Source organism: Dromiciops gliroides, chromosome 2, assembly GCF_019393635.1.
Source record: "Dromiciops gliroides isolate mDroGli1 chromosome 2, mDroGli1.pri, whole genome shotgun sequence".
NCBI classification, from domain to species: Eukaryota; Metazoa; Chordata; class Mammalia; order Microbiotheria; family Microbiotheriidae; genus Dromiciops; species Dromiciops gliroides.
In genome coordinates, this window is record NC_057862.1 from 296585310 (window position 1) to 296606701 (window position 21392).

A 21392-nucleotide genomic window follows, 5' to 3' on the forward strand; every position below is an offset into this window, starting at 1 on the left:
CCTCTACAGCCCACTGTCTTCTATAAAGCTACTCTAGTGATCACGAACTGTTTTGTATTGTGTATAGCTAGCCAAATCTGAATGTTAATTTAAAATTCAGCCTGAATATTTGGCAAGCTGGCCAAATACTGAATTACCTAGCTCCCTGAAGCTAAATCATACCAAGCTACTTAGCAGCTTTATAAAAATTTCTAATACTGAAATATCAAAGGACTGAAATCTGCCTTTTATACCAAAGAACATTTATTAATTTATTATATTAAGTTTCATATATAGGATACTGCTACAGATTAATATACAAAGCTATACATGGTACTTGCGTTAATTAACCATAAATAATTTATGATGATCCCACTAAGAAACAGCAGAAAAGAATTCTTAAATAATCTCTTGAAAAGTTATCAAAATATTCCTAAACCCATAGCACAAAGACAAAACTATAGATTTCCTCTCATGGGAGACTGCCTTTTTCTCCCCTAAGCAATCCTTTCCCCAAATACCTGTTTCAAATGTAATGAGCTTGGCAGCTAGGTGGCGCAGTGGATAAAGCACCAGCCTTGGATTCAGGAGGACCTGAATTCAAATGTGACCTCATACACTTGACACTTACTAGCTGTGTGACCCTGGGCAGGTCACTTAACTCTCACTGGCCTGCCCCTCCAAAAAAGAAATACAAACAAATGTAACGAGCTAACTACACAATGGAGCCAAAATGAAAAGAAAACCCACACCCCAAATTAAGGTCACCCTTATAATTCATAAATGCTAAAAATTTCCATTCCTTCATTTCAGAATATATACAATATACTAAGCCCACTTAGGATTATACAAAGCAGACAGAAGAAAGAATTGGCTATACCTGAAAGGGCTTCTCTCCAGTATGAACCAGTTGATGCCGTTTTAGTTTTGAACTCTCAACAAAAGCCTTTCCACATTCTGCACATACGTGGACTCTAGGACCATGGGTGTGCAGATGTTTTCTCATGGCAGAGTTATCCCTGAACATCTTTGTGCATCCCTTAAAGCAGAGAGAAAAACTTCATTATTTTTGCCTCTAATTCTTTAACTATTCAAATCCCATTAAAATAGTCATGTCACCGTACCCCGCCCCCACAATGACCAGTATTAACATAAAAACTTCCCTCAAAAAGTCTGCTCACTTTTTCCAACCCACCATTCTTAAATTATCAAAAAATTAAAGTAAAACTTTACAAAGATTAATGGTTTCAAAAGCTTATGATCTAGTCTCTTTTCTAATGGTAAATGTGGTACACATTTCAAGATAAAATTACACAATGTTAGACACCAAAAAGGCTATCATGCAGCTTAACCCTTTTACTTTACAAATGAGGAAACTGGGGCCCAGAGAAGGGAAGTGACTTGCTCAAGGCAACATGGCTCATCTGTGGCAGAACTGGGACTAGAACCCAGGTCTCCTGATTCTCTATCTAGTCTACTTTGTTTCTCCCAAATCTGCTGTCCACAAAAATAGTATTAGAAAGAAGCACTGATAAAGAAATGGAGTTAAAATGATGGCAGTCCACCACTACCTTTGGTGGGCCCCATAGTCTTTGGTGCAAGTATGGTCTGTCATTCTCCATCTCCTACTTCCCTCTTTCTTCTCTCTTTGCCTCTTTCCCCTTCTTGACAGAGAAAGAAGCAAGAGGGTCTCCAAGGAATGGCAACTACAGAAGAAATTGATTCTGTGAGACACGGAGAACAGAGAGAAGCAGACAAACTGACTACCAATGCAATGCATGTTGAGGCTGATGGATATGTGGTGCTTAAGAAGCGTGTCAATAACAATTTCTTCTGCAGTTGTTGCCAAATAATGGAGTGGTTGGAAAAATGATAAAACAGCATGATAGGAGGACAGAATAAATAACCTTTAAAACAGTTTTCAGACAAAAAGGGTGGTATATGGTGAGCAGAGTTGAGGTTGGGGGTTTGGAGGAACCAAAGTCTTATTTTACCTTGGCTACTAAGTAGCTATTTGGGAAATTAGAGCTTTTAAAAAATCTTTGGAAGAAATGAGAAATGATAGAAACTTAGCATCAACTATTCTAAATTCTCTTTTCATTTCTGATCCCAATGGAAGTCCTTTCCCACTTACAAATCTCAACAATCAATTCAGTGAAGTCAGACTGGGAAACATAAGCTGTGAATACTGAGTTATATAATACATGGTGTTGCTGAAGCTAAATTTGCGTATCTCTTCACTCCCCATCTTGTGACTTCCTTGCCTTTGTTTCTTATTCCCTTCAACTTCTGTGCCTAACTCAAAATTCCGATTTCTTCCTAGCAGGTACCTTCCTATTTGTACCACTTTTCTTGACTATAGTAGCCGTGAAAAAATGTGTTTATTGTTAATCATATTATTCATGTTACAGTTTGAAAACAAGTCTCTATCATATCAGATAAACATATATATGCACCTGGAAGTTCTATCTGCTACTGACATATCTTTCTCCAGTGACTTCCTAAGTCATGGATTTTCAAAGGATTTACCAACAGAGAATTAATTTTGGGCAGGACCTATTGCAAACCAGAAAGGCCTAGTGTCAGACTATTTGGTCTGTCTTATGAGGCTAACCTAGCAGAGAAGTTCATGGCCCAACTTAAAAAAAACTGTGATCAGTGACAATCAGCCTGGGAAGAAAAACCCCAGCATTCAAGTCTTTGAGGTAAAGATAAATATTAGGGTAGTGTCATTTGAAAAAGTTCCAAATATTGATAAAATTCTTAAAAAGAAAAACAATACTTCATATAACAGTAATAAAGAGACTGGGGCCACAATGCAGCCCCTTTTTAACAAAAAGGGCGTTTTAGGAAAAAAGAGCTATATCAAAAAGCTACCTATATCAAAAAGAGAATATCTAATTTGGAGATAAGTCAAATCTCCTTTTTTTCAACAAAAGAACTCTAGGGACAAAGTGTTGTCGATAGGAAGATGGAAAAATGTAATTAAAAAAAAAATCAACATTCTATAATGTAATGACAGTTATCACCAAACTCCCATAAATCCCCTAGCATTACTTACTTTATGAGGGCAAGCTATTGTTCTTGGAGCATCATCTTCTTTAATTTTTCTTGGCTTCATTCTTACAAAAGAGAGAGAGACAGGCATTTGCAGGAGTGGGTAGACTCAACTGAAATAAATCATATTCCCTGAAATGTTATCCTAATATAAAAATCATAGAGCTAACATATCTTAGAGTAGGAGGGCCTCAGAAGACATCTAGTTCAACCTGGACAGAAATCTCTAACAATGTCCCTGATGAGACTTCCAGTGGTAAGACAACTCACTACCAATAGTATACCTATACCAAGGCAGCTCATTCTACTTTTTGTTAGCTCTAATAGTTCAAAAAAGTTTGTATCTAAAATATATCAAGTCAAAGCCGGCCTCTCTGCAGCTTTAACTCTTTTTCTTCATTCTGTCTTTGAATCAACAGAATAAGCATTTTTCTCCCTACATGACTCTAGGAAAGATGATGATCATTTCCCAGCCTACTCACCCCTCTCCCCCAACCTTCTCTAAGTCCAAAAACTGTCACTTCCTTTGGATGACCCTTCACCATCCTAATTATCCACCTCTGGACACCCACCAGATAGCTAATGGTAGCAGGCTTACTAGTACCAATTTAAGTCAAGAACTATAAAATAAGGTTTGATTTTCACCTCTCTTAACTCTGAGTTATACTAAGGATATGTATCCAACACAGATCAAACTCGATAAAAATAGGAAAGATTTTATGTTAAACAACAACTGAATACTAGAACCAGAATAGGAAGAATGCTTAAGTAATCACAAATTCTGACAAAAGGGAAACATGGCCTATAACACAGGCCATGGAGTGAAGCAGTTTTCTTTAATTCTGACTTTCCTCTGTAAACCTTAGGTCAGCAGGTAGAGAACCAGAAAAGTATTGTAAAGAAGTGTGAACTTCAGGCAAAAATAGAATAAAGTTATAGGAACAAGTGATTTCCACAGTGATATCTATAGTTTACTTCTAAAGTCCAAGTGTTACTATTTCTGTTTCTATAGAAATGAACAGATCTTAAAAGGGGAGTGATCTGCTCAGTTACATGGTGGAACCAGGACTCAAACAAAATCTAGTGCTTTCTACTTAATACTAATGAGTAAAGGCCACCACAGTAGTGATACTGCAGGTCCAGGTTGGGCACTCTAAATACAAAACAACTTCCAAACCCCATCAATTGTTACTACGGGGATTACTTCTAAATGAGATAGACAGAAACAAAGAGATCAATGGATAACCACAGCCTCCTGCTAAGGGGCAGGTAGAAAGAAACCTCAGCTCTTTGATTTCTGGATGGTTCCTAAATTATCCTCTGACTTACCTGGCATTTTCATTGACCTAAAACTTGGTCTTTTGGCAAGGGTATCAAAAAACCTTCCCTTTAATTTCTCCCTTAGGATCTTTGTATAGAGTAGAAAGGAAAGAATTAGACAAGTTCTTAGATCTAGCAGTCTAAACGACCCTGGGAGAAGACTGTATACCTAGATATTTTCATCTTACAAACATACACAAGATACAGGTAAGGTATCTTTAAGGAAAAGGCTGTACATCTTAATAACTGGATTACTGCTATAATTAATTAACAAATGTTTTCTAAGCACTGTACTAGGCTTTGTTCCCTAACAAAGACTCATAAATCTCTGGGTCTAGGCCTGTATCCACATATAATAGATCTAAGTAAGCTGTACAAGATTTTTGGTTATACTGCTCCACCTGCAGGTTGGTTCCAGATTTGCTAATTTTTAAGTCAGTGAAAATACTATCAATTAAAAAACACTGACTTTTTAGTCAAATATAAACAGGCCAAACTTTTAATTTGACAAAAGGCAAATTTTAAGAGTTCTAGCTTTAACAAGGATTCCCCCACCTTCTCCCTCTGGATTAGCAAAAATATCAATCCATGCAAACTTTTTTTGTATCTTTCACTTTTGGGGGCTTCAAAAAAAAATCAATATAACAAAAATATTTAAAGTTAGAAGAGTAAAATAGGCATTGTATGGATACCCAGAAGACTTTAATCTAGAGCCATCTCCTTTTTTTGTTAGGTTATGGGAGAATGAATTGCAGTATGAAATATATTTTAAATGTACCCTTGGATTCACACCAAAGTCTAGTTCTTAAAGCATCACAGTAAATTAAATAAACATTCTAAGGAAAAAAAAAATCAAGAGCTTATTTTTGATCTTTCAAAGTCTGGTAGAAAACAAAACAAAAAAATCAATTTTCTGAAAAGTAGTGATTTTTCATTTTTAAAATGCTATCAGATAAAGTTTTAAATCATGTAATCCTCAGAATATCTATTTGTTTTCAAAGATATTTTGATCAAAGATCTTTTTCCTAACTACCTAGGAATAGGAAGCAATAAAAATTGAATATCAGAAATAAAATTCAAACTTGATAGATTCTTGGGCTCATGAGGAATAATCATCCAGAATTATCATCTAAAACTACAAACCATACCACTTAAAAGAGCTGAGGTTGATACATAAGAAACAAGCACAAAAGGCATTTTATTTAGTAGATTCATAAACCGCTATAATAAAAATTGGGGAAGGTATATCCAACCACCAGAATTTTTTAATAAGCTCAAAGTGGAACATTTCTCCTCCATTCCATGAATTTCTGGTTTGAAAAAGTCCTTGAAACACAGTTAAAACTGCAAAATGGCCATCTTAATGCTAGGGAAATGGCTAAGCTTATACTCAAGTTTCTACAGCAACTTAAAGTCACAATATTATGAGAGAAGATATTTTAGAAAGAAGTTCAAAGCTGGAAAAGGAATGGGGAGTTAGTGGGAATATCACTGTTTGATGTCTTTTGATTATGCTGTCACATACTACCACTGAACTCAGTCTCACTCTGCTTAGAGGACAAGAAAGAACAATGGATGGATTATACAGGAAATTAGGTTGGGGTTTTTTTGGTCTTTGTAATAGTTTCTTGTTTTGTTTTTAAAGCACTAAAGACCTTCCCTAAGAATCTGAAATGTCTAGAAGTACAATGGGCTGCCTTTTGATATAGCTAAGTTTCAAATCACTGGAGATCTTCAAGCAAAGGTGGTGGGTCCGTCAAGTGAGTCATGCTTCAGGATATGTAGTGGGGCTAGGTTCAATCCAACAAATCAATGATTAAGTACATATTAGAAGAAGTCAGTGATAAAAAAAGATAAAAATTAGTCTCAGCCCTCAAGTAGCTTACATTCTATTAGGTTGGATGATTTCTAAAATCCCTCCTAGCCCTGAGAGTCTATGAACATTTTGGGGTCCTTGGACCATTTTAGTAGGTTCTTGTGGAACTTACCACTGATTTATGGAAAGAATTGGCACTGCTTTTGATGAAATATCTGATAAAGGACCTAATGATCAAATCATTCCAGAAACCAAAACAGGTAGTAAAAGCATACCCTTAATTAATGGGTTGCCTTTAATATCTTTAATGACTTGTACTCACTCAAATACATCTGATCTTCTGTATTTGACATAAAAATTTTTAACCACCCCCCCTTCCCAATTTAAAAAGTATTTTTTACTGGGAAGTTGTTCCTACTCAAGATATACCAGTTAAGTTCCTACTAGTCATAAACTATTCAATATGAATCACTTTTAATTAGATCATTTTACTACTTTGTTTTCAGCCTGAAGAAAAGTATACAACCCCCCTCATTTCCCCTCAACTCCACTTGAAAACAAAAGACAACTTTGGAGCATGGGTAGTTTATGGAAAGCAACATGGTGTGCCAAAGCACAAAGGCACTACACAGCAGGTGGTGGAGATGGAGGATGGGGTGGAAAAGGGAGGTGGAAGAGGCCTAAATAAATTTGCTGTCTAGTAATTTTGTCCAAGGCAGCAATTCAGTCACCAATGCTATTCTCTACCGATGATCAGACACCTTCACGTCTCTATGATGTTATCGTGATTAAGAGCACCAGATTTAGAATCAGAAGACATTTGTACTAGTTCTGCTAACAATATACCAGTCGATTCACCATTTTGTGCCTTAGTTTCCCCATCTGTAAAATGGATAACATTTGCCTTGCCTTCCCACAGATGATTTTAAGGAAAAACAATTTGTAAGCTATAAAATACTATAGAAAATGTGAGGGGTTAATACTGGGTCTCTCAAAAGGTCACAATTATTTTCACAGTTATCAATAGCATAATTCCAAATGCTTACTTATCTCCCATTCCCTTGCTAGTTAATGAGGGTGACCCCTTGAATCAGAACCTAAAGCTCTAAGCAAGGAGTATTTATTCATCAATTTACCTGGATCAATTAGTACTGCTTTCTATAACCAATGGCACTACCAACTGTTTTAGAAAGCCTCTACATAATTCTAATATCTAAGTATAATTTTCACCCAACATTCCAACAAGTTTATTAAGCTATTCTCATAAGCAAATCCTAGGTGCTGAGGGAGATATATAGATTAATAAGACTAACCTCAGTTTACAACAAAATAAGACCAGAAGGCAGAAAACACAGAACACAAATTTATAATCAAAGGGCTATGTTAAATTCCCCAGAAGGGAATATAACTTTTAACCAGTAGTACTAAGGAAGGTTCCATAAAGCATTCTAGAAATACAGCAGCATCTTTCTTTTAAATATCCTCCACAAAGTTTAAGAAAAAGTTTTCAGATGCCTTTACAATGTGATAAGCTTTTGTACCTACCTACTGTCATAATGTGAAAGAAATACTTGTAGAATGCCAAGAAACCATGTGTACTTTTAATATACTACATTAGTGCTCTTCAATAGTATCTTGCTTCAAGATACTATATTTGATTACCTTAAGGTAAGTCAGTTCAACTTACCTGATGATGCTTGTAGAAGGAATCAAGAAGGTATATTGCCACCACCATATATTAACAACAGTACTTTCTAGTTCCCCATAGCATCAACTAGCCAAAGCTTCATTACCAATTCACTGGGGTGAGAGAAATGGCTAAAATATATCACTAAACTACAGTAAAAGCAAACAGGCTCCAAAATATCAACTTTGAAGCCCAAATTACCTCTGACTATTCTATGCTTTCTTGGTCCATGGGGCCTCCCCATAGTTAAGTGGTAATAACCAACATGTATGCACCCTTGCTAAGTTTACAAAACATAAATTAGATCATCTCTTGACAACCCTCTGCAGTAAATATGGAAAGCTGTTATCTTTATTTGAAGCTTAAGTTTTTTGTGGTAGTGTTTTTTTAAACAGTGAGTGTTAGAGACTAGGTTCTGATTCCAAATACAGTGCTCTTTCCATACATACCCCATATTATACTTCCTACATACCCTTTATGTAATATTTAAGGTTTACAAAAGTGCTTTACAGGTAGCATGTCATTTGATCCTCACAACAACCCTAAGGAAGCAGGTGTGATTATCCTCATTTTATAGGTAAGGAAACTGAGGCTGGGAGGTCATATGGTAAGCCCAGGGTCACGAAGGTAGTGAGCATCTGAGGCAAGAGCCTCAGTGACCTAGAGATTCCCAGTCAACTGCTTTTGTTGTTGGAGACTGAGACAATACCTGCTTACTGATCTGACCAAAACATTCTAGAATTTAATGTCTTACCAAGGCATAGAGTGAATGGTTGAATAACTCCCTAGAATCAATCAACAGATACAAGACTATATAATCCAAGATTCCCTAAACTCTAGTATAATATACTTTCAAAATTCAGAATTAAATCAGCAGAATTAATGAAGTATATAAGATGATTTTGGGTTTCTATGAGGGAAATTTTTCTTCATTCTATCATCTCCAAGGATCCAAAGTTTTGCCATAAATATCAGCACACTTTCTTAAAATATAACTGATCAAATTACAATAGCGACTAAGGCACAGTAAATATCATGACTGTCCAGAACCTGAGTATTTTCTAAAAGTAAAAAACAAACCAAAACCAAAACAACTGGGGGTGGAAGGTGGGGGTGGCGCACAATTCTTGTGACTTACCTAGCAAATTCAGCCAGTTGCTTAGGATCTGAGAGGTCAATACCAGGTATTCCTCCAGGAGGAAGTTTCTTGCCTGTCATGTACTCAGAATAATCAGGAGGTGAATTCTCTCCAATGATCTGTTCTTCCACCACTGTCTCATGGTCAATATCTTTTTTATCATCTGAAACACATTATGAGATTACCCTAGGATTTATAAAGATGTGTAGATTCATTTAAAACTGCTTTAACTTCTCAAAGGTAAAGCAACCAGCAACCTCGACTTTCTAGTAAAGTTTTGTAGTAATTTCTTTCCTCTACTGAAACTGCACTACCCCCCAACCAGGTTTTCAATTTTTTTTCTCCCCTCTTTAAGAATTATGATAACCATCTTTTAAAAATTCCCTTTCTTTTACTTTTCCTAATACTAAATCATCTTCTTGACCATTAAAGTTAATAATGTATCAACTTATATATAAGGCACTGTAATATCAACTGTGTGGGATGTAAAGAACAGTAAAATAACACTCCCTGCCTTCACGAAGCTTACAGATACCCAGATATGTCCGAAGGTGAAGGAGAGGGAATAGGAGAATGATGATAATAGACATACAATGACCACAGCTTAAATCATATTTTAGTCTATGAGAGATACTTTTCAGGCTTGGGGGTGTGGGGTGGAGAAAGAAGGCTCTCTCTTCTTTTTTAACTATCATAACTCAACCCTTAATGATCAACTGTTTATAGGATACCTGCATGTGGACTATCTTGCTGATAAGTTCAAATCCAACACATTCAGATCCCAAATCACCTTTCCTCCCCATTATTTCCTATGCCCAGTCACTAAGTCTTGGGAGAATCTCTTTGAAATCAATCACATCTTTCCCCTTCTTCCTGGAAAATAATTACAAAAATACTTTCCTTAATCTTTAGAGCAAAAACCCCCAAACCAAACCAAATCAAAAAACAAGATAGTACACCCATTTCCCTATTTTAAAAAGGGATAAAGACTGGACCTGTGATTTCACTGATTATAGGGAATGACCAGTGAGGAAACTCACAATCAATTTAGGTCAATAGCTTCTGAGCTTAAGAAAGCTGCCTAGAGCACTGAAAAAGTTCAGTGACTTGCCCAGGGGTCACATAGCCAGGACATATCAGAGACCAGATTCTTCCTGGCTTTGAGGCATTCTTTATATCTACCATGATCCAGGATGCCTTTGTTTTAGAAGATAGTCAAGCAAAAACCTACCCCCCATAGGCTCCCTACACATTGAATGCAGCCTCATCCATCTATCCAACCCAAAATGTTTTCTGAATCGTCCAAAGAGCTTTTGTATTTGGAATCAGTGGAAGGTTATGTCTGCTAAGGGAGCATATAACTACAGGGTCTCCACTCCAGCCACTTCTGGACTGTCCTCACAACACTTATTCACAAATTATCTGAACTTTTCTGTCCCTAGACCTGCCCTATCTAACTTCTCCTTTGCTGTTGTGGCATTATAATCCTTATGATCACCCAGGCTTAAAACCTCAATTATTTAAAACTTTTCTCTCCCCCTCCATTTCTGTCCAATTAATTGTGAAATCTATCAAATCTTCCCACCCCCAACTCTTCACTTTCACCTTTCTCTAATGATTGTAAGAGTATGCAAAAAACCACCCCTGTGTCAAGCCAATCAAAACAATACAAAATCTAGTTTTAATCTACTTCTAGCTTTCTCTTCATATACTCTATAAGCTACCATAATAGGACTGTTTATGAACAATTCCTTGACCTTGAGCCCTATCTACTTTTGTGTCTGCAGTTAGAAGAAAAATCTATGTATAGTCTAAATTCTAATTTTGGGGGAGGAGCCTGAGTGTGGGGTAGAAAAAGCTTGGACAATAACTATATAATACCTACCTCTCCTCATTCCTCTAACTTGAATTAGAAATGAACACATAGTTACTGAGGAATTTGAGGAAAAAGTAACCAGATTTCTCCACAGCCTTCCTTTTTCTTCCTTTTATCCCTCCCTCCAAATTAGCTCACAGTAACATCAGACATTTAAATAGAAGAGTATGCTTAAATTATTCTCAGTACTTGTCAAGTAATCACTTTCATCATATGATCATGAAATAGAAGTGGACATGGAAACATGGGAGAGGGTCAGTCAAAAGTGGGATACAAAGATGAGTAGAGTATATGAAAAGAAAATGAGAAATGGACTGATGGTATAACCAGCCAGAACTGCTACAATTTTCTCATTTATAAGGTGGGGGTGATAAAGTACGAATTTAGCTATACCACCAAATTGTGAGGTCCAAATAAGTGCTTTTATAAGCCATGGAATATATAGATTTGTCACCTTTGAGAAAATGACCAAAAAAAGAACCTAGACAATTTTAGCCAGGAAAGGTCATGGAAGGACTTAATTGGACACGTGATATGGGCATTGCACAAGAAACTGCATTAAATGGTAGCATTAATACTTTTTATTTGATATTTCCTGACACAAAGGGACTGGTTGTCAAGGAAAAAAAAATGAATTTTCCAACAGGTATTTAACATCTGTCAAATGATCTCTAAGATGAGGGAATCATTAGGGTTTCTATTTCACATGGTCAGTCATAAAATTATACTTTTCCTTCACATATTTATTTTCCTTCCTTTCTAGTTCACAGCTCCCCAAAGTGAACATGAGATATACTAATGTGCTGTTAATGAACATAATATTTTACATATCCTAGGTTCTAAGGAATCCATAGAATTCGAGCTTTAGAAAAAACAAGATATGTACTTGAGGTTTAATAAAAATAATGAATAGACAATATTCATTCACATGATAAGAGAAAAACCACAGTCAAGTGGGATTGAATTGTATATTTGGTGATGTAATTCTTTCACCCTGACATGGATGGGATTTGATTAAGAACCATGAGAAGAAACGCATCCACAGTAATAGAATACCTTTCTATACAATAGTTATGCCAAGGCAATAGATGAAAAATTCCTCTACTAAAAACACACACTCAAATGGGATCCACACTTTGCCAGGGAAGTACTGCAAGACTGTTTTTAGATAAGGGAATTGACTAATTAATATGGAAATATGTATAACATGATTGTGTGAGATGATGTATATATGTATGTCACCTTTGAGAAAATGACCAAAAAGAACCTAGACAATTTTACCCAGAAAAGGTTATCTGCTTCCTGGCTTTTTAGGAGGGGGGAGGGAAGGGAGAAAAATTTGGAACTCAAGAATTTTACAAAAATGAAATGTTGAAAACAATCTTTACATGTTATTGGAAAATAAGGGGCAGCTAGGTGGTGCAGTGGGTAGAGTACCAGCCCTGAAGTCAGGAGGACCTGAGTTCAAATTCAGCCTCAGACACTTAATGCTTACTAGCTGTGCGACCCTAGGTAAGTCACTTAACCCCAATTGCCTCACCAAAAAAAAAAAAAAAAAAAAAGCAAATGGAAAATAAAATAAATACTACTAGAAAACAAGTTCAGAGAACTAAAGTAATTTGCCTAATAAAGTTCTTCAAACTATTAAGCAGAGCAAAGAAACTCTGGTCTGGAATTTTGGATAATATCTACCCCTTCTAAGGAGCTGACTGGTTCTATTAAAAATTTATGTTAATTCAATTGGCTCTCGCGGATACAGGGCAATCTTTTTATCTACTAAATCAAGCATATATAGACATTTATTACACATCTAAAAAACATCTTGGGCACAATGCTAGAAGCAGGTACATAAAGGCAAACTCTAAACAGTCTCTGGCCTTAATGTATTTTATATTCTAGAAGGTGAAATGTAATCTAGTGCAAAGCATAAAGTAACTTTTTTTGGGGGGGGGTGGGGAGAAGAAAATCAAGATAGGCCTCAAATCATGTAGGAGATGGTTTCTGAATAAGCTAGAGTTTCTAAAAGATGAAGCCAAGATAGGAGTGCATCATAAGCATTAGGAACAGCTTACACAAAGACAGAAAGAATGGTCTGTGTGTGAAGGACAGCAAGTAGGCCATTTTGGCTGAACCGTAGAGGGACCAAAAGGGAGTAATGTGTAATAAGCTTGGAAAGAGGCTTTGTATTTGATCCCAGAGGCAAGAGAGCCATTGCAGATTCTTGAGCAGGAGTGACAGAAAGGATCACAGCAGAGCTTTAGGAATCACTTTGCTGCCAGGGGCAAAGTGGAGGAACCAAATGGAAAGGGGACAAATGACAGGCAGGGAGAACAATGAGAAAAGCTATTGCAATATAGTTCAGGAAATACATAGTATGGGCCCTCCAGTTTAACAAGAGACTCTGCTAAATCTAACCTTGATTTTGTCACCTCAATTACCTTCCTATTCCCAACATATCTTCAATTAACTAACTCCTTAAATCCTTATCCTGGTTTTTGAAACCGTCCACAATTTGATTCAAATCCACCTTACCTGACTTGACACTATTCAATCCAGTTAAACGAGAACACTCCCATGAACTTATTCCTGCACTGTTCATCTGTTTCTATCCCTTTGTTCATATTCCTGCTTAAAGTGTATTTCCTCCTGACTAGTCAAGAAGAACTGTCTTCAAACCACACTTTGAATACTAAAAGTGACAATGGACAAATCATCACCTTTTCCAGACTTCTTGAGCACAACTGTAAAAAAAGAACTGCAGTGAGAAGCAGCCATGGCACAGCAGGAAAGAGCCAGACATAAAAAAGCCAGGATGATTTGAGTTCAAGTCTCACCTCTGATACCATGCTATACACCACAAAAAGTTAAGAAATTTACCTGAGATGGAGATAAACATACGTTGACAGCACTGTGTCCAAAATAAAAAATTTCATGATGAAGAATTAAATGAAAATCTTGTGAACTCAATGTCAAATCACGTAAAGGAATTGATTGCAGCAAAAGTATTACTGCAAATTAATTTTTTTAAATGATGCAGTAAGTTATAAGGTTTGCATGTCAACAAAATTATTTTACTTTGTCCCAGTTAATTTGTACAACATTGTATGTTACAGGAGCATACTGTAAGGATGCATAAAGTGCCTTGTAAATTGTAAGATATCATATAATAATAAATTATCTTTTGAAGTACTTCCTTTCACAAACCACTTCAAATCACCATCTCTAGGAAAAGATATCTCTCTCTATCCTTAAATCTTTCTCTAGTATCACCTTTACCTTTTATAAAAGGGAAAGTGCAGCTATAGCTATCTATACCTGCACATTTTTTCTCCCATTAGAGGTTGTGAGTATCTTACTGTAGATAGGTGTGCTGGTTCTGGTTTCCTTTGTTTCAAGGGAAGGCTCAAAGTATATTGCCAAAAATGACTGTAGAGCAAAGAGGCATCAATAAAACTTAAAAAAAAAAAGAAGACTACAAACTTCCTGAGGGCAGGATCTTTATCATCTTTGTGTGCATAGTGTTCTGTTTATGGAATAGCAGGAGCTTATTTGTTTGTCCAAAGAATTCTTATTTGATATGAAACTTTGAACTAGCCATTAATTCACTTAAAGTCAATGATAACCTATACCTGTTGACAAAGAATATTGACATTATTTAGCTTGGTGTGCTGCTTTGTTGGAAAATGATTTAAAATGTTATGTGAGGGGGCAGCTAGATGGCGCAGTGGTAAAGCACCAGCCCTAGATCCCGGAGTACCTAAGTTCAAATCTGACCTCAAACACTTGACACTTACTAGCTGTGTGACCCCGGGCAAGTCACTTAACCTTCACTGCCCTGCAAAAAAAACCCACCAAAAAACAAAAAACAAACCAAAAAAATGTTATGTGGGGCGGCTAGGTGGCGCAGTGGATAAAGCACTGGCCCTGTATTCAGGAGTTCCTGAGTTCAAATCCGGCCTCAGACACTTGACACTAGCTGTGTGACCTTGGGCAAGTCACTTAAGCCCCACTGCCCTGCCAAAAAACAAACAAAAAAAAGTTATGTGAGTTATTTTTTATTATGGATATTCTCCAAATCCACATTAACTCTAAATTGACTTCTTTATCTCTAACATACAACTGGTTTGTAAGACATTCTGAATGGTAAATATGTGAAATAAGACAAAGGAGAGTCTACCAGAAGTATATGCTTTAGGATAATAGTTCTAAGTTATGGAAGGGACCTAACAGATTTTTCATTTTATAGAAAAAGACACTGAGACCCAGGGAAGCTAAAATAGCTTTCATGTTAAACACCAGGATTTGAACCCAGGTCTTCTGTCTCTAGAACCAGGGCTTATCCTACTAAACCATGCTAACGACCCATTATAAGATTTTCTAAGCCACAATCATAGATCCACATTTATAAGTCTTTTCCTACCTATCCCCCCCATTCTGCTTCATTTGCAGCTATTCCATTTAACTTTGTTTGAAATGGGGTTGCATTATTCTTACACTTTCAGAAATTTTTGTTTCTTTTCTTTCACTTTACTTCTTATGTATTACTACCTTCTCTATTGGTTGATGATTGCAAGCTCACTTCACTTTCCAACGAAACACTTTGCTGAGGAACATGAAGCTCTGGGACAACTAAGGCTAAGAATTTTTATTAGATTATCTCACTCAAAATTAAAGTCCCCTTTAAAAGAAATTATGATAGGGGCAGCTAGATGGCGCAGTGGTTAAAGCACCGGCCCTGAATTCAGGAGTACCTGAGTTCAAATCCGGCCTCAGACACTTGACACTTACTAGCTGTGTGACCCTGGGCAAGTCACTTAACCCCCATTGCCTGCAAAAAAAACAAAAAACAAAAAAAACAAAAAACAAAAAAAAAAAGAAATTATGATAGCAGTAAAAAGTAACCTGAATGAATTATTTCTAGGCAGACACTAAGCAGTATCTATTTTCTTTTCTTTTCTTTTCTTTTAGTGAGGCAATTGGGGCTAAGTGACTTGCCCAGGGTCACACAGCTAGTAAGTGTTAAGTGTCTGAGGCCAGATTTGAACTCAGGTACTCCTGACTCCAGGGCCGGCGCTCTATCCACTGCGCCATCTAGCTGCCCCAGCAGTATCTATTTTCATTAGCAAACTGAACACACTAAAAAACAAAATCCCTGCAAAAAAATGTGCACAGTCAAGTAAAATAAACTCACACACTATGTCCAAAAATGTAAATTTCACTCTGCTTATTTGTCTATCACCTCTCAGTCAGGAGGTAAGGAGCATTCTAATCCATGGGTCCTTTGGAGTCATGGTTGATACTCAATGGATTTTAAAAATCTTTCAAAATTATTAAAAACATTTTTTGAATAAATAGCATATTCTCCTGGTTCTTTACTGAGTTCAGAGTGAAGCTTAAGTAACACTTGATTGTTTATATAGACGACTTTTACTTGCACTCTTACCAGTTATGTGAGATACACTTCTTCTATTGTATCCCCTCCTTTAAGATGAAAATATAACAAAAATCATTTCCAATCCATCTATTTTATCTAACTCCATCTGTGACTTCTGCTGACATTTGTTTTCAGAGGATGCTGGTATTACCACTGAAATGCAAACACTTCTTGTAAGTCTTTTCTGAGTTCTTGCTTGCATTTCTTTTTATATTTCTCCTTGTTCTCAGTGTTTGTATTTCAAAATTTCCATTCAACTTTGGTCTTTTCATTAGGAATGTCTTGGAAGTCAGCTCATTCAAGATCTATTTCTCCCCTCTGCAGGAATATATTAAATTTTTCTGGGTAATTTATTCTTGGTGGTTAACTAGGTGATACTGGACTTGAAGTTAGGAAGACCCAAGAATAAATCCAGCCACCTAGATACAGATTGAACCATACTATTTCTACTGTTTTTGCTGGTGGTGTTTTTCTTTGAGGTTTTTCCTTTTTGCTCTGCTTCTTCTTTCACAGCATGACTAATGCAGAAATATGCTTAATGTGTTTGTACATATATAACCTATATCCGATTACTTGCTGTCTTGGGGAGGGAGAAAAATTTCAAACTAGAAATCTTAATAATACACATCTCCCAATTGCTGTATGGATCAAATGTGATAATTGTAAAACACTTAGTATACAGTGCTTAGCACTGTGCCAGGAACTGTATACTATCATCATCATAGTTATTGTTATACCTTTATCTTGAATAGTTTATTCCATGCTCTCAGTTCTTTTACTATAGTGGCTATCTTGTGTAATCTTGACTATGGTTCTTCCCTAGCTGCTTACAGTATTTTTTAATTTGACCTGGGAAACTCTGGATGTTGAGAAGTCTTTTTTTTGTTTGTTTGGGGTTTTTTTTGAGAAGCAGTTGGGGTTAAGTGACTTGCCCAGGGTCACATAGCTAGTGTCAAGTGTCTGAAGCCTGGATATTGAGAATTCTTTCAGATTACAAGTAGATTCTATTTTCATAGTTTCTAAACATGCACCTGGGCTCTTTTTTTCTTTTGGTCAAAGCTTCTAGGTAATTGGATTCTTCAATTACCTCTTCCTGATCATATTTTATTTTTTTTCCAATTACACATAAAGATAATTTTCAACATTCATTTTTTGGTGGTTTTGTTTTCTGAAGCAACTGGGGTTAAGTGACTTGCCTAGGGTCACACAGCTAGTGAGTGTTAAGTGTCTGAGGTTGGATTTGAACTCAGGTCCTCCTGACTCCAGGGCCAATGCTCTATCCACTGCGCCACCTAGCTGTCCCATAACATTCATTTTTGTAAGATTTTGAGTTCCAAATTTTTCTCCCCCCCTCTCTCCCTCCCCAAGTACCAAGCAATTTGATATAGGTTATATAGGATACAATCATGTTAAAAAGAAAATACTTCTCCTTGAAGATCTGCTTTCCAGGGCAGTTGTTTTTGCTATGAGATTCTTGTCTTCTCATTTTACCATTTCTTAATGACTTATGGAATAATCAACTTCAGTTTTTTTCACTTTAACTTCAGAGAGTATATTATTTGGTGCGAGGTTTTGAACTTCTTGTACTAAGCTTATTTTCCTCCCCAAATGTCCTCCAAATCTCTCATCTCATTTATATTTTTTAAAAACCCAAAATGAATTGATGTATCATATCTTCTAGGAATTCAAACTGTTCTTGTGGCCAAGTATATTCTTCTTTAAGGTTTTGCTTTTAGGTGTTTTGGAATTCTCTAAGTTTTGTTTTGAGGGGATTGATTTATTACCTAATAGCTCTATTACCTTCTTTTCCTTTTTGGGAGGTAGGTAGGGCTGGGGGAGTTTAGTTATCCTTCCAGTGATCTGCTCTAGGCAACCTGAGTGTTGCTGGTCTAGCTGGGATCTCTGAGGAATGAGTCTATGATTCTAGCCCACCTCTGTTCACTTCTCAGTAGGTGGAATTTTTGATTTTGAACTAGAAAGAGGACTCATTGTAGAATTCCTGATCACTATTCAGTATGGCATTTAAAAAAGATATTTGTTGTATTAGTTGAAGGGTATAATTGATCTGGGCTTTCTAATACAACTTCCTCCTCCCCACCATCTTGGCTAATACCTAATGAGTATTACTACTCATGATGACCTTGGTGCAAGTCACTTAATGTCTCCTAAACCACGCTTGACAAATTTGGGATAGAGTAAATAAAATAAGTTTTCCTTTTGAGCCATTTTTCCAGTGAATCGACAAACATATTAAGAAGACAGTATGAAACATTCGACTTCTCCCAGCTTTATGGATGGAAACAAAGGCTGAGTGTACAAATTTTCTGATGGAAAATGGGGAAGGGTAATCAAAATGGAGAACAGCTCACATTTTATACAGTACTTTATGGTCTACAAAAACACTTGCCTAAACAACTATGAGGTACAAGAATCGTATCTTCCATTTTACTGAAGGAAACTACAGCCTGCTAAAAAGATAATTGCCCAAGATCCCACCTTTGATATGTTTGGAGTCAGTACTTGAAAATCCAAACATTGATTTCAAGCCTAATGGTTCTACTATACCACACTGTGGATAAAAATAGACATCTTGGGGACTCTTGTCCTACTGGAACCAGAGTGATGTGCTTAAATGGATATGCTTTCACATTTATTGTATGGCTAGTGGAAAATCATTTAGATAACTTTTAATCCAAGGTAATGAGGAAGATAGTATTGAGCAAACTGTACCTTCCAACATAGGAGGTACACTTTGAGTTCTTTTAACAAGGTTCCTAGATTTCGCCAACTTATCCATACTGTTACATTTTTGATAGGCAGATGCATTGGGGTTAATGCCCCTTATGTCCTATAGCCACGAACAATTTGTTCTTTGTAGCTGGCCTCATCAGTATCATCTTCTAATCTGTGGCCAAACTACCAATGAACAGTAAAATTATTAAAAAGGTAGGATAGAGTTGGCATAAATGTACAACCCATTTCTAATTTTCATCATTTCCATATTCATATTGAACCTAGAACATGTTATACTTTCCCACAATGAAGAAGTTAATTTACCAGAATCTAGTCCCTCTTTTCTCCTTCCCCAGCTAACACCTATCTTTAACACCATTACTCCAGAGTCAAACCCTCTGATACAACCTCAACCTCCATGTTGCCAAAGTAATTATCCTAAACCAGAAGTAAAATATAACTCACCTGCTCAGGCATCTTTAATGATGGCTCTCTACCATCTCACTTCTACCCCAATAAAGTACAAACTTTCCAACCTAGCATCTGAAGTCCTACATAATCCAGCTAAGCTGCCAACTAACTTTCTAGCCATACTTCTTCATTCACACCATGTTCTAGCCAAACTGGAGATGTTTACTTTTCCCTATTCTCCTCTTTTCCCAATTACTTATGAGTATAGTGGAAAAGCACCCAAGTATTTTAAGTAAGGGCTCTGCTACTTATTGTGAGGTCTCAAATGAATCAATCTCTTTGGGGGTCTCCCCTTGGGCAGAAAACATTTTGATGCATTTTTTTTTTTTGCACCATCACTTCACACCTCCCTCCTCTCTCTTATAGTAAAACAAAAAACCCCACCCCCAACGTATCAAAAATCATCCGCCTCATTTTGTACCAATAGGCCATTGCAGCTAGCTGGTGGCACAATGCTTGGAGTCAAAAAGACTCATCTTCCTAAATTCAAATTTGGCCTCAGGCAGACACTTACTAGCTTTTTGACCCTGGATAAGTCACTTAACCCCCCGTTGGCCTCAGTTCCTTTATCTGTAAAAGGAGTTGAAGAAAAAGGGTAAATCATTCCAGTACCTTTACCAAGAAAACCTTAAATGGGGTCAAGAAAAGTTAGACATGACTGAACAACAGACCACCGAAGAGGAAGGGGATGTTTCACCAACAGCACCATCTTAACTCCTCACTGTGTGACCCTGGGCAAGTCCCAATCTCTTTGGGGCAGAGTTTCTCATTTGTAAAGGAAGAGGGGAAGAAGGAGGAGGTTGGATTACTTTAAGGTCTCTTCCAGTTCCCAATCTATGATCTGTTGACATGACAATTGATCAATGCATTCTAAAGTGTTTGATACTGTTTATATTGTCAATTATCCCAAAAATTGACGTGCTTTTGTTAATTTCATTATCAGATTATACAGATGTTCCCATGGTGTGTGAATTCTTCACACTACTGTTTTTTACAATGCAATAAATCTTATGTTCAGATACAGTTTTTTCAGCCATTCCCCAATAGATGGTCTCATACTGTTTCTAGTTTCTTTTGGGCCTTTTCCTCATCTGTAAAATGAGTAGGCCTGACTAGTTCTCTAGTCTCTTCCATATCTAAAGCTTCTGTGCCTTTATTTACATATCATCTCTGTATGAAATGAACTCTCTCCCAACCTCCACGTTAAAATCCTATCATTCAGGGCAGCTAGGTGGTGCAGTGGATAGAGCACCAGCCCCGGAGTCAGGAGTACCTGAGTTCAAATGCGGCCTCAGACACTTAACACTTACTAGCTGTGTGACCCTGGGCAAGTCACTTAATCCCAATTGCCTCACTTTAAAAAAAGGGGGGGGGGCAGCTAGGTGGCATAGTGGATAGATAAAGCACTGGCCTTGGATTCAGGAGGACCTGAGTTCAAATCCAGCCTCAGACACTTGACACTTAACTAGCTGTGTGGCCCTGGGCAAGTCACTTAACCCTCATTGCCCTGCAAAAAAAGAAAAGAAAAGAAAAGAAAACAGCAGTGACATAAAATTCTATCATTCACACACAAAGAATGTACTAGCAAAAGTCCATTCCCTTTTGACCAAGAGAGCTCATTAACTAGGAGTGTTAATGCAAGGAGGTCAAAGATTAAAACTGTAATCACCACAATAATGAGAGCATTTTGTTGTAGCAAAGAAATGGAAACAAAGCAGATGCCCATCAACTGGGAAATAAACTTGTATATGAATGTAATGGACAATTACGGAGCTGACAGAAAGAATGAATATGAAGAACACAGAAGTAGGGGAAGACTACATAGACACAAAATGAAGTAAAAGTAGAAACAAGAAAATAATGAAAACACATACCTCAAAA

The 21392-nt window shown here is 36.8% G+C and overlaps 1 protein-coding gene across 3 annotated transcripts in view; it reads right to left on the minus strand.

Moving 5' to 3' along the window:
- The window catches only part of YY1 (YY1 transcription factor), a 42349-nt gene that overhangs the window by 7890 nt on the left and 13067 nt on the right, over positions 1–21392 (minus strand). For 2 of the 3 annotated variants that reach the window (XM_043987546.1, XM_043987547.1), the window contains 3 exons: positions 8998–9160; positions 3041–3101; positions 860–1018 (listed from right to left, as the gene is read on the minus strand). In XM_043987546.1, coding sequence (XP_043843481.1) covers positions 860–1018; positions 3041–3101; positions 8998–9160 — 383 coding nt within the window. Of the gene's footprint in view, positions 1–859; positions 1019–1550; positions 1686–3040; positions 3102–8997; positions 9161–21392 lie in introns of those variants that run through there. The other variant, XM_043987548.1, reaches the window with a different exon arrangement.